The sequence below is a fragment of the Chinchilla lanigera genome, unplaced genomic scaffold (genome assembly GCF_000276665.1).
Source record: "Chinchilla lanigera isolate Chin_1 unplaced genomic scaffold, ChiLan1.0 scaffold00003, whole genome shotgun sequence".
Taxonomy (NCBI): Eukaryota; Metazoa; Chordata; class Mammalia; order Rodentia; family Chinchillidae; genus Chinchilla; species Chinchilla lanigera.
The window spans coordinates 11,568,675-11,586,080 of record NW_004955404.1 but is presented as its reverse complement, the minus strand read 5'-3'; the positions used below and the strand labels follow the sequence as shown (position 1 = coordinate 11,586,080).

Genomic DNA, 17,406 nt, shown 5'->3' with positions numbered 1-17,406 from the left:
TTTTTCCCCTGGTACCAGGAATCGAACTTCAGCTGTGCCGCTGAGCTAAATCCCCAGCCCCCATAATTTACATTTCTTATTACATGCATTATTTTTTTCTTTCTAAACTATGTAGTACTTTCTCCCAAGGACTGTGTACATAACAAAAACCAGCAAAACTTGATTTTAAAATGCTTATCCCCAAATAAAGTATAGTACCTACATTTAAATATCTCACCGTATAACTCAGTCAAATTATAGACTTAAGGAATCTCACTAAGCATGTGAGCCACAGGCATTACGCTAACGAATAGTGCTTCAACAGGCAAATCTCACAGCTGTGGCTGCATACTTTAATGAGAAACAAGTAGCACTCCCAGCAGCTTGCTGAATTCTCATGACTGTGGCAGCCATATCACAGGTAAGGACATCTGCCATAGGCAGAGGTCCTGGGTAAATATCTTACTTCTCTTATCTGATATTAGCCCTCTTTACCATACGCTGCTGGAAGAAAAGAAACACTGGCACGTAAGTTTTTATTCTGTCACTGTTCCCTCGCCTCTCCCTCACACCTCTCTGCATGTGCATAGCATGGAGTGCTCCACAGTGCCTGAGCCCAAGGAACAGTCACACCAGGTACAGCTGCTGCAGCCTTGTCTATGCTGTGGAAAGGCCCTCCCAGTGGAACCACCTGCAGTGACAGCGGACCTACACAAATCTAAAACATAAGCAGCAAAAATTTTTCAGTACTAAGAAAGAAGTAAGATATTTTAAAAGTAGCCTACATAGTATTTTTAATTTTCTAGACAAATATTCCCACACATCTGTACAATCACTGAGAAAAGATCTTTAAGAATATTCACAAGAGCCGGGCATGGTGGTGCACACCTATAATCCCAGCACTCAGGAGGCTGAGGTAGGAGGATCCTTGCAAGTTTGAGGCCAGCCTGGGCTACAAAGTGAGCTCAAGGTCAGCCTGAACTGCATAGCGAGACCCTGTCTCAAAAAGACAAAAACAAAACAAAACAAAAAGAATATTCACAAGAGACCTCAAACCACCTAACTTCCTCCAAGAAAGGATAAGCTACCATCTACTGGGACCTATAAGCAGTTAAATCTACACAGCCGGTAAACAGCTCAAGTGACCCAACAGATAAATGAGCTACTAGACTAGCAGAAAGGAATCTGCATAAAGAACAAATTCAAACAACACATACCACAGAGTAAAGAAAAAGAAACTAAAGTGTCTAAGATGAAAACCTGCAGTGAAAAAAGACCATCCTATTTTACTGACTTTCTCAGTTCAAGGTTAGCAATATAGTTCTGAAGGTAATACAGTGTAAGACAATCTCATATGTCACAAAGGAAAACAACCATGCTCAAATTAAATCTGTTATAGGAAATGTTAAGTTCAGATTCCAATAGATGTTAACTGAAAATTAAGTAAATTAGTAAGCATTTTATAATAACAGCAATTAACTTCCATATTAAAAACACACAATATATAAAAGCACTGAGTACTACTTTAACAATCCCTTTAACAGATCATTTGAAAGGCTCAATTGTCTCCTCTGCAGTGCATGTTGGTGGTTTCTGCAGCTTGCTTAAAAATTATGTGCCTTTATTGTGCTAAAGAAATTCCGAGAGAGAAGCACAACCTACTCACTGATGATAACAACACAACCATTTTTCACATTCCTCCCTTACCAATCCGCCAAAATACTTGACTTTATTCAAACTGCTAAGAGCTTAGCTAACGTTAAGAACATAAACTTTTGTATCAGCTGCCTCACAGTTTAGGTTCTTTTCTACTTTGTTCAAGACAAATCTTCTAGAATAAGTGGGAAAGAACACATTTAATTACAATGGTTATGTTCCTTAAAACTCCCTATTGGCACCTGTCTCATTTTCTCAGTAACATAAATACTATAAAATAGGTTTTAGTTTTGCAAGGCACATCCTTTTTCAACCATGCAAGTGACTCCCTGGGTTAACATTTGGAAAACATTGCAGCTAGGTTGGACATGATTTGAACAATACATAGATATTCTATACAAAGAAGCCTCATGACTGTTTTCTCATGAAAAAGGATCAAAGCACAGCCTAAGTCAATTTATAGGAAAAACAGAGAAAAGGCTTGCAAGAGACTGGCAAAACAAGTCTTAAAGTCACGGCAAGAAGTAATCAACATCATATACACACAACAACGGTACTGCATGGAGAAGTTACAGCAATGCTCTAGACAACACCCTCTTACCAGCACTGGGCTGGAGCTCTCTGCTTCCACTTCTCCCTGAGTTGCATCCTTGTATTGCAGGGGGGACTCGATCACCAGCTCCTTTTTGACACTTCTACTGCTTGTCCTGCATTTATCAGCCTGCATTCTCAGCTGAAAACACAAGTCAGAAAGTCTGCAAAGGGGGCAGCTGCAAGTTCCTGGCTGTGCAAAGCACACGCATGCCAGTGGTCCAAGCAGGGAAAGGAAACTGGCTTCCTAGGTGCAAGAGGTCAGCTGTGCTGGCTGGGACTGCAGAGGCTATGGAGTGGGAAGGCATAACAGCGAAGGCCAGCCTCCAAGGGTGTTACTACTGCTCAGAAAATGGGAGGCTCCCGCTTGCTGGCCAAAGGAAAACAAACCCCAAACTGAACAATACACAGTGTACTGCCTCTCCGACAAATACCGGCCTTATTGTGTCTGTTCCACACAGCCTTGGCCAAATCAACCCAGATCCAAATAGTGCAGGGTTTAAAAGAAAACTAGTCACAGTTAGATCCTTCACAATTATTTCGAATCTGAGGCTTGCAAAGCTTAAGAACTAGCTAGGCTGTCTGGCTGCTCTAAAAGTCTTATAGTTTCAGAATGCTTTCATGTGTGTTATGGCGAAACACCACATGCTTGGCTGATGATCAAAGCAGGAATGAGCAGTAAGGGTGTTCTCACGGGGTACAGGAATAGCAAAAGAGTTTCTCCCCCAGGACAGACTACATGGAAAACAATGTATCTGCTATTCTAAGCCAGAAAGCTGATACCATGATTAGGAAGTTAGTATTCTGTTTAATAAAAACATTTACCATGATACTTTTAAGCAGAATATTTCTTTAAATACACCAACTCGTATAGGTACCAGAAGGTACTGTGCCTAGTACTAAGTACTGAGAGGATAACAGTGAAAGTATGAAGGCAGAATGGCTCTCCCTTCAAGGAACCTAGGATCCAGTTGGAAAGGCAAATGAAAAGATAATCATAAATGATAATGAAGGAATTAATAGATATACTGTACTCAAAAGCACAGGGAAGTCACTGAGTCACCATCCCATAGTTCAGTGGTAACAACAGGCAAAATGTGTTTCCCCCAAAGACTGCTGTTTTTATTATTTCCCCATAATGATGATAGAGCAATAGCTTTGTTTTTTTTTTTCCTTGCATAAATCACCTCCTAGAAAGTTAAAACATAAATACTAAAGGAAATTATTAAAAAGTTACATGGAAAATGAACACTAAAAATGGGATTAAATATTACTCTGTACTTCCAGGCACTTCTTCCACTAATTCTTATTTCCTTCAAATGAGGAAGTACTTAGTAATAGTAGATAACCAACAGTAGGAGTAGTAAGTAAATAATGAATCCAGTTATTATACAGCAACAATAGGTAACATAGATGCACTACATCCAAGAAAATATATAAGCTAGAAAATGAGATATAGGTGCAACTTTCCTGCTTTTTAGGTAAAGTAACTGGAGCTGGGAGGGCTCAGGAGAGGCTGTGCCCGGAGCTCAGAGGCCACTCTGTGCCCACTAGACTCCTCTTTCCCACCAACACCTATTTTGGCCACTTTATTTCAAAGGCTAAATTGAATCACTGTCACTTAAGTATCAGAATTTTCTGCATATGGGTATTTATGATGTAATGAATAACAAGCGATCAATGAACCCTTTTTTTTTTTAATTAGTGGCTTTTATAATCTTTTTAAACACTTAATTCCTAAACTTTGAGTAATCTTTGAGGGTAAATATAGGCTCTCTATCCAAAGCTGCATTCCAAAATAATATGACGTGTGAGTTTTAAAATTCAGTATTTGTAAACTTACAACAGGACAGAAAAATAACAGCAACGATTCTCAATTACATATGGATAGAAATGAAATAACTGTTAAATCTAAACTTAGAAATGTCCTAGATGTCAGGGAAATTAAAAAAAAAACGAACAAACATGGTGCCACAAGCCTGAAGAGACAAACTGAGCCTCAGTAAAGCACAGCATGAACAAGTCCAAAACCTATCTGCAGTGGCTCCAGAAGTTCTGCATTGCCCAGTTCTTCCTCAAATCTCCATCATTAGTAAGCTTCCAGCATTTATGGACTTTAAGAACAAAAGTGCGAGGCAACCCACTCGGGCTCCCTTCTGTCTCTCTCTCGGACAGAAGTTTTCTTTCCCTCAATAAATATATTCTACTCTTTAAAAAAAAAAAAAAAACAATGCTGCAAGGGACACACACACACACACACACACAAACCAAAGAAATCAGAACAGAAACGCTATCCTATATGTTGAGTCTGGTATTCTGTAAGGAATAAGAAAAAACTCAATAGTCTATTTACTTGACAACCATTGTACTCACTGTGTCCCAAGCCCTATTCAAGCCATGCACAGGCACTATTTTTTTTAATCCACACAACTCTATGTAACATGGTAGGCAACTGATACACAGGGTTTAAATAATCTGGAAGGCTACACAGTGAACAGTGGGAACAAAGTTACAGTGTACACACATATAATTCTGATAGTGTGCTGAACCAGGTGTGTATTCCAACTGTTCAAAGGCACAGTAGGGATCCCCAGCCAGCAATTATTGATAGCTACCGCAGATGGATTTAATCCAATCAAGTAGATCTGGTAAAGAGGTAAAAAGGTCTTTAAGTTGTCCTTAAGTGCCTGAGATACAGAAGATGTTCATTTAATTGTAAGTACTATTTGTCATTATTGCTGTTCTTGTTCCAACCTGAAGGAAAAAAAAAAAAAAAAAAAATCAACCCCAAAAGCCCCTGGTTCAATCCCAAGTCTCTGTCTGTCTGTCTGTCCATCCATGTCTCTCTCTCTCTCTCTCTCTCTCTCTCTCTCACACACACACACACACACACACACACACGAGCACAAGTATGCCCCAATGTTCTTCCCACTTTGCTGCTTAACAATGGAGGACAGTTACTTCAATATTCATCTGGAACTCAACATGCTCATGCCATAAGCCAAGTACGTTCTTTAAGTTTTTCTGTTTTCCAAAAAATGTTAGCAATGACTTTACGTTTCTTTTGTAGTTTAGGATTTAAAAAAACTTATAATTAGGTTTGAAGTTTATACCACCTGTAACCCTTTAAGTACTCAGGACAAAAAGGGAAGCATGATAAGTCCCACACTTTGTATCATCAAAAGGAGAAAAAGCACCATATTGTAAAGTGTGTGAATTTTTAAAAAAGTTTCACACATACAGATTTGTGTAAGGTAGACTGCTTAATGTACTAGAGAAGTTTCTCAACATACTTACAGGAAACAGCAGCGAAATTCACAGCTGTTCTTACCTCACACCAGAGCATTACACTTATATCCCACTTGAAATAAAGCAATTTTGACAGAAAAGTAGTTTTCAAGTGGGCCCAAACTATGAAGGAAGGAAATCTGGGGGCTTATAAGAACAGAGATAGTATTTTCAGCTGTCCCTCTAGGTACCTTCTTGGGCCATTTGAAGTATCTGTGTTTTATATCACTTGTACAGATCGAGATTTTAGAAATCTGACCATCAAAGACAACTGCACAGCACAGAATTCAATCTCAGATCCTAAATCTTCAAATAGGATGTGGTTTCTCTAAAAGGTTCATGAAGTTGAAGTCTGAAGATACGAGGATGACATTTGGTCAGCACAGCCACCGGAGGAAATGCCATTTCAGAAGGGCAGGAAATAGACGGCCAAGTTTTCCTTTGCACCTTTTTAGAGAACAAAGTGTATGTCTGGCATCTAACTCCACAAACACCACTGAGCTCCTACTACCTACTACCTTCAGTACTTTCAAACTGACTTGTTTCATTCTTAAAATAATAGATGTGTCCAGGAACATTAAAAGCAGCCAAACAGAAAAGAGAACATCAGTGGAGATAAGGGATTCAGAGCAAAGTAGTAAACAGTGAACTACAGCAGAGGGGAGGAAAAGCGGCCAAAGAGACGGCAGATATGGCGGGGGGGCAAGGTCTAGAGGGAGGAGGGGAAGCCATGTCAGAATCCATGAAGTCCTCAGGAGAGTCAATATAATGAACAATTCATTCTGCTATAACATCTGAGGCTCACCTCAATTATTTTTATCATTAAGAGATTTAATGAAATAATCACAAAGATGTAATCCACATTATTACCTACTCTACTATTTTTCAGCCTGGAACCCAAGGTTGAACTCGGGGGTGAAGGTGGTCCACGAGCCCTCTAAAATTACACGCAAAATTGTGTGTATGTGAGAGAGAGAGACAGAGACAAAGAGAGGCAGAGAGATGCGGAGGTGGGGGTGGGGGTGGGGGAACGGTACACTGATTTCTGAGTTGAGGCCCACAGAGCTCACTGAGATCTCAGAGAAAGGACCCACAGAAGAGCTTCCAACCACAGAGTAAAGAAATGTGTCTACTGAGATGAGCTGCAGAGCCAAGCAAAGTTTAAGGGCACAAATCCCCTCACCTGGTAAGTTAAAATTCTACGTAAGTGGGGATAACAACAGCAATATGAACGATCATTAGCCAGCAACCGCAAGTGCCAGTGTGTACAGTCTAACAGTGGTATCCTGGTACTCGTCCTCACCTGGTTCTGGGAGTCACAGAGTACCAAAAACGACACATACCAAACAAACCACTTTTGCTGGGAAGGATATCAAAGCACAAGGCAACTGACAACACTGATAAGTTCTAGCCATTTTAGTACCAAAGAATGATTGCTGAGTACCTGGACAAAATTTTTGCATCAAAATTTGTAGGGCATCAAATTCTATGAATTTCAAAGAAACACATTTGACAAGTTTCAAAGCAATCAAGTAACAAGGTATGACTGAATTTGTTTTCTGATAGGTATCTCAGCAAATGGGTCATATGAAGCCTAATGACCAGTGAACAACTCAAGGCCAGTAAGTATTGTTTTCTAAGAAATGTTAATGCTATCAAGAGACTATTCAAAATATCATATGTACATAAGATTTTTTAAACATGTGACAACTGATTATTCCTGGTATATGGGACAAATTTTTATGTTCTACCTCTACAATCTGTACATTTTGCAAGTTTTCTTCAAAAGCACTTATCATTTATTAGTCAGAAATAAATGAATGAGCTGGATTATACTGCAGTTTGCCCCCAACTATGCCACTTGACAGCTGTCTTGGTTACTTTTCTGTCGTTGCTGGGACAAAATACCTGACACCCAAAATTAAGGAAGGAAAGGTTTATTTCGCTTACAGTTTGTGGAGGTTTCCGTCCGTACTTGGCAAGTTACAAGGCAGAGTGGCACAGCTACAGCTCACAGCCGAATCAACAAGCACCCACAAGGGTGGAATGGCCTCAAGCAGCCTCTTCCTCTCCCTTACATATGCAAACTATCCACCCCAGGGTGGGTGTAGCTCTCACACCCATAATCAAACTCTAAAAGCCTGCCCCATGGCTGCATGAGGCTTTGGGGGGACACCCAGACACAAACCATAACAACAGCTTTGTGACATTGGAAAAGTCTCTTCACCTCTATGTTGTAAAATAAAGAAGTTACACCAAGGATCTTTTGAGCACTGCATAGCTATAACAACAACTATCAGAACTCCCCTTACTGGTAATATTTGGGAGAAAACAAACTACGCAGTGGAAAATTAAACATTTAAAAATCTCCTTGCCATACTATAGACAAGACTGAAACTCAGATCTATTTCTAAATGTGTCAGATTTTCATTTCCAACAGAGCAGGGAAAAGCCAAGAGGCTGCACAGGATACGCTGTCTGTGAAGAAGGGTTATTGAGGCGGCCAGCTGCCCTCCCCAGGAGTCTCAGAAAGCCAACATGCTGAAGCCCTGAATACTCTGTTTCAAGATGCGGAAGCTAAAACAAGGAGAGACCCACTGACACTGGATGTGTCCCTGTGTACACACAGGCTTTGCCTACAGCGACGGAATGTTCAAAAGCTTTCTCAGTAAGCAGTCCCTCCTCAACCTGGAGGTCCTCCTTCCCTTTACCTGCCAGTCTGACCTTCTCCCCAAAAAAGAAGTCCTTTGAAGGGATTTTTGTCTGCTCTGTCCACTGCTCCATCCCCAGGTCCCCAACCAGGGTTGAGACAGGAGATGGGCTTAGGCTGGTTGGCAAGAAAGGAATGGTGGGATCCCATGATCTACATAGCTCTGCCTCTCAGGACCAGTAACTAGAACTTCTCCAGGGTTCCCTTGAGATGTGAGTGGCATAAAAGAGACAGGACACCACAAGGAAGCCACTATGGTAACTCTTCACGGTAGCCCACTCTGTATCTTCTAGGGTGAACTTTTTCACTTCCTTTTTTTCCCCGTGGTACTGGGAATCAAACTCACGACCTTGTGCTTGCTGGGCAGGCCCTGTGCTGCTGAGCCAAATCCCCAGACCCTAGGGTGAACTTTTACTTTTGCTCCTTTTCTCTTTTGTTTGGCCCAAAAACTCTGCAGAGCAAGTCTTTCCCTTTCACCCATTTTTTTTTTGGGGGGGAGGGGATGAGGAATCAAACTCAGGACCTCCTGCTTGCCAGGCAGGCCCTGTGCCACTGAGCTATATCCATAGCCCTCACCCCTCACTTTTCAAATACACTTTTGGTACCATTTTTGGCGTGTCTCGTTCATTTCTTTTGTTCAAGGCAAGGAGGACCCGGAACAAGCCATTTCTAGAAGAATTACCCATAATAGAGTATGTGCTCCAAAACTATTTACCAGTTGAATTTACTGAAGGCTCAGGATCCCCTTTCCCTGGAAGATAGAGTTCAGGACACCATGCATTTTATTCTATTAACTGTCAATTTATTTTGATAATGATAATGTTAATTTAGCCAGCAGTGTTAATCATTAATTTTAGAGACAAAAATTTACAAAGCCAAGGAAAACATACTGTGCCTGGGATTTTTTTCAGGAAACTAAACTCAGTATGGGTTAGTAAAACCCAGCCTCACCACGTTGGGAGCTATCTGCCCATGTTGTATTTTCCCTTGGCAGCTTTGAGCACTGGAAGAGGAGGACAGGGAGCTTTGTCCTAAGTGCCCAGCACAGTACCGTACACACAGCAGGCAATGCCCAAAAGTTTGCTTATAGAGTAAACGATAAAGCTGTCTCACCTTGCTGTGACCTACCACAGATGCATACCTCATAGGAGTTCACAGGAGCTAAAACTTTCTAACTTTCCTCACAAATCACAAATGTTGAGGTTAATGGTTAGAGAATATATTCTTAGTGAGAAAATCAATCAAAAACTTTTTAAAGTACTTACATTTTTTTCTCCTACATAAAATGCATCATTTGAATATAAATTGAAGGAAAATAAATGTTCCATTTTTTTCACTTCTCATGTCCACTCCACCTTCCCCAGTATTCTAATGAAAAACACAAGTTACCACCCTCCAAGTTTATTGGTTTGTAAAATCTCTGTCTGTATCTGTTAAATTTACCTAAGGCGAGTTCCACTAGGGTTTACAAGGAGCTGGTAGACCATCTTAATTTACAGATGACAGCGATAGAAAGAGCTGGCAGGGGGTCACAGGGCTCTGACTACTCCCAGAAGGACACAACTGATTATGGCAATCAGGTATCACACAGTAGGAATAAAGAGGACAAGCCTCCAGGCAAACTCTGGACACCTACATGGCTACAAGGAGAAAGTCCACATGTGGAAACTGCCTATGTGATATTAGCATTTCCGTGAAGCACTTCCAACTCAATTTAGCTTGCACTTACAGGGTAATGATCATGTACAGTAATACCAAGTCCTTAACAATCACTGGGAAGTCCCGACATTTAAAAAGCAGTAGTTTATGTCCCTCCCATAAGATAATAGCATCAGCAGCAAAGATGATGTGTCCCATCCTGATGCCTAATGAGGGCCTCTCATTTCCTCCACACTCATTGTAACTGGCTTCCTATGTGAACTTGTGAGACTGCCAAGGAATAGAGAACACAGCTGGTTTTACAAGGGTTTACTTATTGTTACTCCTGGGCAACACGTGCTGAGAAGTCACTCCACCTCCCACAGTGCTTATAAAAATGTATTAATAAACTCAACGTATTTCTTCACTGGTAGGCTGCAAATGTAGGTGACAAGAGTTGAACAGTCTATTGTTACTTCTCTTACACTTCTAAAAACTTCCCTAAGTCCTTAAAGATTTGATATTAAGCATTTTCTCATCCCAAAAAGATCAATAAAAATGTGAGGTGATCGATATATTAGCTAAATTTAATTATTCCACAAAGTAAACATTCGCCAAAATATCACATTGTCCACCATAAATATATACAATTATTACTTGTCAATAAAATAAATTTTAAGTAGGCACAGTGGTGCATGCTTGTAATCCCAACACTGATGGAGGCCAAGGCAAGAGAATCTTAAGTCTGAGTCTAGTCTGGGCAATTTAAGAGAGATCATGTCTAGAAAAAATTAGCTGGGAATGTAGTTCAGTGGAAGACTACCACTATGTATTGATTACCAGTACCAAAAATAAACAAACAACTTTTAAAATTAATTATACATGGATAGCCAGGAATGGTGTCATATGCTTGTAATTCCAGCACTTGGGAGGCTGATGCACAAGGATCATGCTCAAGGCCAGCCTAGGCTACACAGTGAGTTCAAGTTCAAGACCGGCCTGAACTACATAACAAGGCAGTGTCTCCTTTTTTTTTTTTTTTTGGTACACGGGAATTGAACTCAGGACCTTGCGCTTGCCAGGCCAGAACTTATGCCATGGAGTTATATCCCCAGCCCGAAGCTCAAAAACAAGAAAAGAAAGGCATATACTACAAAGTGGGCTTCATCTTTCCCTACTCACACAAGAAAAAACTCTTTGGGGGAAAAGTGTGCTTTAAAAAAAGACAATGAGATAAGCAGTCAGACTCTGAAAAATCCACCAAGAAGGGCCACATCTGAAAGCCCTTCTGTTGTTTCAAAAGTGGCAGAGTAGCTGGGCACGGTGGGGCACACCTGTAATTCCAGCACTCTGGGAGGCTGAGGCAGGAGGTTTACAATTCTGAGCCCAGCCAGGGCAACTTCTGGGCAACTTAGCGTCTTAGAGAGACACTGTCTCAAAATAAAACGGGTTGGGGACACACCTCAGAGCAAAGGTCCTAGGTTTAATCCCAGTACCATCAAAAGAAAAAAAAAAATAGGTTAAATACAAAATAAATGAGGCTTTCAATGTTACCCTAAGGCATTCCAATACTTATTTACTTACTATAACCACAGAAGTGAACAAAGAAAAAAAAAAAAAAGAAATAAACAAAGAAAAACTTTACCAAACCCCCAGGCTCTTGACAAACATTTATTTAATTCAGTCCAATACAACTCTTGCAATGTAAGTCTAAGTATTATGGTTTACAGAAACTAGTACTCTTATGTCCACATGGTTCTATGATTCAGAGGTATATTCCAAAACTAATCCTAAAGCTGGTAATTAAATAGATCATAATTTTTAAAGTTTTATTTCAAATATAATTTTGTTTCTTTTAAGCACATATAACAGTAGGGAAGCAATAAAAAATATTAGAGTTTTCTAAGGCCTAAAAATATTAGTAAGGCAACAGTATATAAAACTACAAGGAAATTTAATGTTAATCATAATTATCTCTGAAATATGGTACAAATGGCTTTTATTTTCCATTCTACTTATCTGTTTTTAAATTTTTTTCTTAATAAGAATCAATTACTTTAAATGTCCTTTTAAGAAATTTTTCAAAACTATTTACAGCATTTGGAAAATATTTAAAAATAATGTCCATGCAAGTGGCTAATGTTTGCATGTTGCTTCCTCAAAGAAGAAGAGTTTGGTAAGAAATGTATTCACTTCAGTAACAAAATTTACAACACTTAAAAACTCAATAATCAGCTGGGTGGCACAGGCCTGTAATTTCAGCTATTCAGGGTGCCGAGGCAGGAGCATAGCAAATTCCATACCAGTTTGGCCAACTTAGTGAGACAATAAAAAAATTTTTTTGCAAAAGGCTAGTGATGTAGTTCAATGGTACAGCACTTGCCCAATGGACCCGGATTCAGTAAAAGGGAGGGAGAGAGAGACTCAATAATTCAATAATCAAAATAACACCTTATGAATTATTTAAGTAAAAATTTGAAATTTGTACCCAAAAGTCATGATAAACAAAACTTGAGATAAATACAGGATCAGTGTAACTGGTAGCTCAGGCTGGGCTTGAACTCATGGCGATTCCCCTGCTTCAGCCTCCCAAAGTACATTCTTACTCTCTTCATGAGAGTAACCCGCTCTTCACACACTACCCCCAGGGCAGACAGCTACGCAGCCTCAGCAGCCTCCCCTGTCCCCCAACTTTCCACCAAGAACACTGCAGTGTTAGGTCCTGAAGCCTCACTTTCCTGTCTCCAGAAATGCTGTCAATCTCGAATGTCTGCCCACCTGCTCCTGAGTTCAACCTGCCGGGTGCCTGCTCACTTCCCAAAGCTCAGCTTGAAAGCCCCTCTTTCACCAGGTCCTGGGAATTCTCAGACCTAAAGAATGTCTTTCTGCTCTGTACTCCAGCAAAAACAAGAAGAAGCAAGAGCCCTGTCTTATAGGTCTTGCTAAGCCTAGCTATGTATCAAGTCCTTTGAGGAGATTCAAACTGGTGATGATGATGAAGAGGATGACGACAATGACAATGACAATAACAACAACACAGACTCCCAAACCTTACCTGGAACTTCTGAACTGGCATCTTAAACTAAGGCCCAAGGATATACATTTTTCACAGCTCCCCAGGTGATACCTATGCTGCAGGCTTTTCATTCATCTATGTTTTATAATCATTGATCTTAAGTAACTTAAAAGTACAGGAAAAATGAACACCCACAACGTTTAAACACAACTCCAATACAAAGTAACGTGGATGGGTTCCAAGAAATATCTCTGCACAGGTATAACAAAGACCATTACAGTACTTGGTTGAATGGAGGGGGTGGACTAGAGTGGACATTAACACGTTAGTACTGGTTTGACCCAACTGTGCTACATGCATCATCCCATCGGGTGGCACAGGACAGTCCCATTGGGTGGCACAAGCTGCCCAACAGGATACTCACGCATGTACAGCCCCACGCGAACGTGTTAGAGACAAAAGCTTTGTACTCCCTAGGATAGAACACATACCTTCACCTTATTCAGACGTCATGGAAGATTTCCACTCATCCATGACTGATCATTTTCTACTTAGCCTTTTTGGAAAAAGAAAACTTCTACCAGAATCATCAGTTCTCTACTTCATCGACTCTTTTCCCCACCCTCAAGATAAAATGGCTCTCATTTTCTATCTATCAGGAAGGAACTATATACCAGTGTAAGCTACATATATCCACAAATATGTTTAATGCTGTGATCATATATGAAACACCTGTTTAGCAGTATACATTCCTAAAGAGGATCTAGAACAAAACCAACCCTATAGTTCTGTTCTGCACAAGTCTGTTACAAATACCTTGCTTGCAGGCTAAGTTACAAACTCTCATTCAAATTCAACTTTGTGACCTGTGCTAAATAAAAGCAATGAAGCAATCTATTTAGAGGGAGGTAAAGTCCATTTCTAAGGATTTCCTTTCCCCTTTCCATAAGAGGAATCAAATGCCAAAGTCACATCCTCCATATGTATCCTCCATCATTCACAGTAATTAGGCCAGTAATGAAAACAATGTGCTACCAGTATCACAGGATTACTGCACTATTATTTTCCTTTCAAATAGAATGTTACTCAGACTATACACTGTACTGATACAACTTTCATGAACCTGTCTATTCCCTCATGTAAGACTTAAAGGAAAGAGACTAAAAGAAAAAATTTAAAACAAGTTTGTTTAGCAGCATTTAAAACAGAGATTGTTAACCCTTTCCTCTAACATCTCATTTTGAGATAACTACAATTTCAGAACATACTACCATAAGTGGTCATTAAATGGGGGGCAGGGGGAGCATTACTCCTAAATTTATTACGGTGGAGTTAAAGGAATTGTTGGCAGACTTGGCTCCCAAGATCTGGTGTGTCCAAATTGATACTTATCTTTTTTTGGTACTGGAACTCGTACTCAGGATTTTGTGCTTGCCAGGCAGGCACTGTGCCACTGAGCTACATTCCCAGCAAAGGTGATACTTAAGAACACTCACCCACAAAATGAAGACACCAGACCACCTGACTGCCAAGTTCTCCACTCAAACTCTGCAATTCAGTGACACATGCTAGTGGTATAGGCAACTGGGCTCACTTCTACTATGAAACAAAATCTGCCACACTCCACAGGACACAGTACTTTTGACAAAAGGGAATGTTTTAGAATTTTCATTGAAGTGTTCAAAAGAACCAAAAGAAAGGCCTTCCTGTATTTACTCATTAATCCATTCATGTGTCAAATCCCCTGCTGCACAATCACTCAGCAAGCATTTCTAACTATGAACACTGTGCAAGGAATGAGACACAAGGAGCGTGCAGCCTAGCTGGGAAGAAGGTTTCTAGAAGTGGTCTGAAAGGGTGCAAACAGTAGCAGGAACTGGCTAGACTTGCAACGCCTCATATGGTAACTATCAGTCACAAGGGAGACTCACTATTTGGCTAGTAAAGCCTAGAGGGACCTTGTGCACTGGTTTGTGAAAACTGTATAACAGAAGAACGTAATATATCTTATTAATAACCTTCTACTGACTAGAAGCTGTGTAACACTGTGAAGTTAGTAGGCTTAGATAAATTATTATAATCAAATTCATCTTTTTTTCTTTTTTGAGCAGTACTGGGGATTGAACCCAAGGCCTTCAAAAAAGATAAGAGCTACATCTTCAGCTCTTTTTATTTTTTATTTTTTTGAGAAAGAGTCTTGCCATGTGGCTAAATTGTCCAAGCTAGGCTTGAACTCACAATCTTTTTGCCAGAGTATCTTTTTATGTTTTTATGCAGCTACTTGGGAAATGTAAAATTACCATACATAAAAATGGTAACAGTATCAGGCTAGATGGTCCCAATTCTGTCACATTTTTCTAGGCAGAAGGAAAAAATGCCTTCCAACCCTTGGCAGTTAAGTTGAAATTATACAACTGGGCTCCAGTCAAAGAAAATAAAGAAATAAGGTAGCAAAATCTAGGTACAGCCATAAAAATCATGCCGCTTAGTAACTGTGTTCTTCTTCTCTCCATTCATGCTTAGCTAAGTGGCAGGAATCTAGAGGAGACCTCCAAGAAGCCCTTGGCTATGAAGCAGCTATAAGATGTAAGGACAGCCAGGTGCAGCAGCACATGATTGTAATCCCAGCACTCAGGAGGCTGAGACAGGAGGATTGCTTTGAGTTTGAGGCCAGCCTGGGCTACACAATGACTTCAAGGCCAGCCTGAACTACAGACAGATGGACACACAGAGAGAGACAGAGAGAACAGGAAAAACAAGATGAAAGGAAACTAGGTTCCTGAATTATCATGTGGAAGTCCACCCAATGTAGATCCAGTGGTAGCATGTCCCAAATGAAAAAGACATTTACAGTGCAAAAGTACTGTAATTCTGTTACAGCAGTTAGCTTACCTTGCCAATTACCACATTATGAAAAAGTGGAACAACAGTGACTGACTACCTTTTTTAAGAGTTGTCAAAATGAGCTTCAGAGATGAGGTATCACTTGACATCTAAAAGGGGTGGTTCCCAACATTGTGAAAATGGCCATACTCCCAAAACTGTACAGATTCAATACAATCCCAATTAAAATACCATTAGTATACCTCACAGATCTAGAGAAAACATTCTCAAAGTTCATCTGGAACTAGAAGAGACTCAGAATAGCAAAAGCAATCCTCAGTAACACAGGCAAGGCAGGAGGCATCACAATCCCTGACTTAAAATTCTATTACGAAGCTACTATTATAAAATCTGCATGGTATTGGCAAAAAAAACAGACCTGAGCATCAATGGAACAGACTGGAAGGTGCAGTCACAACTACAAACACACTCAGCCACTTTATCCTCTACAAAGGGTCCAAACAAGTTCACTGGAGAAAGATAGCCTCTTTAATAAATAGTGCTAGAAAAACTGGCTTGCCACATGCCAAATACTAAAACTAGACACACATCTATCAACATGCACCAAATTAAAGTCAAAATGGATTAAATATTTAAATATTAAAACAGAAACATTAAATCTACTAGAAGAGAAAGTAGGTGAAAATCTTAAAGACATAGGGGTAAGCAGAAAGTTCATGAACAAAAACCAAACTGCATGGGAAATTCTGCAGAGAAGCAACAACTGGGATCTCATCTTACTGAAAAGTTTTTGCACATCAAAAGAAATCACCAACAGAGTAAAAAGAAAACCCACAAATTGGGAAAAATTTTACCCAATTGTCCCTCAGACAAAGGACTTCTATCTAGAACACATAAAGAATTAAAAAAAAAAATCAGACCCCCAAAATTCAAAGACCCAATACAAAAATGGGCATGTGGAATGAATACACACTTCTCAGAGAAATACAAATGGCAAATAAATACATGAAAAACTGTTCAACATCATTAGTCATTTGAGAAATTCAAATTAAAACAACACTGAGATTCCATCTCACCCTAGAAAGAACAGCTATCATCAAGAAGTCAACCAACAACAGATGCTGGAGGAGTTGTGGGGAAAAAGGAGCCCTTCTCCACTGTTGGGAGTAAAGACTGGTGTAACCACTGTGAAAATCAGTCTGGATATTCCTCAGTAATCTAGGATCAGAGGTCCCATTCAACCCAGCTATTCCCCTCCCAGGTATTTTTCCAGAAGAGCTAAAAACATCATACCACAATGATATATGTGCACCCATGTTTATAGCAGTGCAATTTGTAACAGCTAAATTGTAGAAACCACCCAAACGTCCATCAACTGAGGAAAGGATAAAAAAGCTGTGATATTTTTATATAATGGAATATTACTCAGCTATAAAGAAAGATAAACTAGGGCTTTTATAGGTAAATGAATGCCACTAGAGACCATACTCATAAGTAAAATAAGTAAGACTCACATGTGTAAACATCATATTGTCTCCCTCGTGTATGAACCTGAAAGAGTAAATGAAATTTAAAAGGTACAATAGATAGTGTGAAAAGGAAAGAAACTGCTCAAAAAGAAAGAACAACTGGGGGCTGGGGATTTAGCTCAGCGGCAAAAGCGCCTGCCTGGCAAGCGCAAGGT

The 17,406-nt window shown here is 39.9% G+C and overlaps 1 protein-coding gene across 10 annotated transcripts in view; it reads right to left on the bottom strand.

The window, feature by feature from the left end:
- Dock9 (dedicator of cytokinesis 9) overlaps positions 1 to 17,406 on the bottom strand; it is a 218,672-nt gene that overhangs the window by 174,895 nt on the left and 26,371 nt on the right. For 2 of the 10 annotated variants that reach the window (XM_013516105.1, XM_013516109.1), the window contains exon 1: positions 2,237 to 2,509. The exons of 7 other annotated variants lie outside the window; for them this stretch is intronic. In XM_013516105.1, coding sequence (XP_013371559.1) covers positions 2,237 to 2,362 — 126 coding nt within the window. In that variant the 5' untranslated portion in view covers positions 2,363 to 2,509. Of the gene's footprint in view, positions 1 to 2,236; positions 2,511 to 17,406 lie in introns of those variants that run through there. One more of the 10 variants, XM_013516098.1, reaches the window with a different exon arrangement.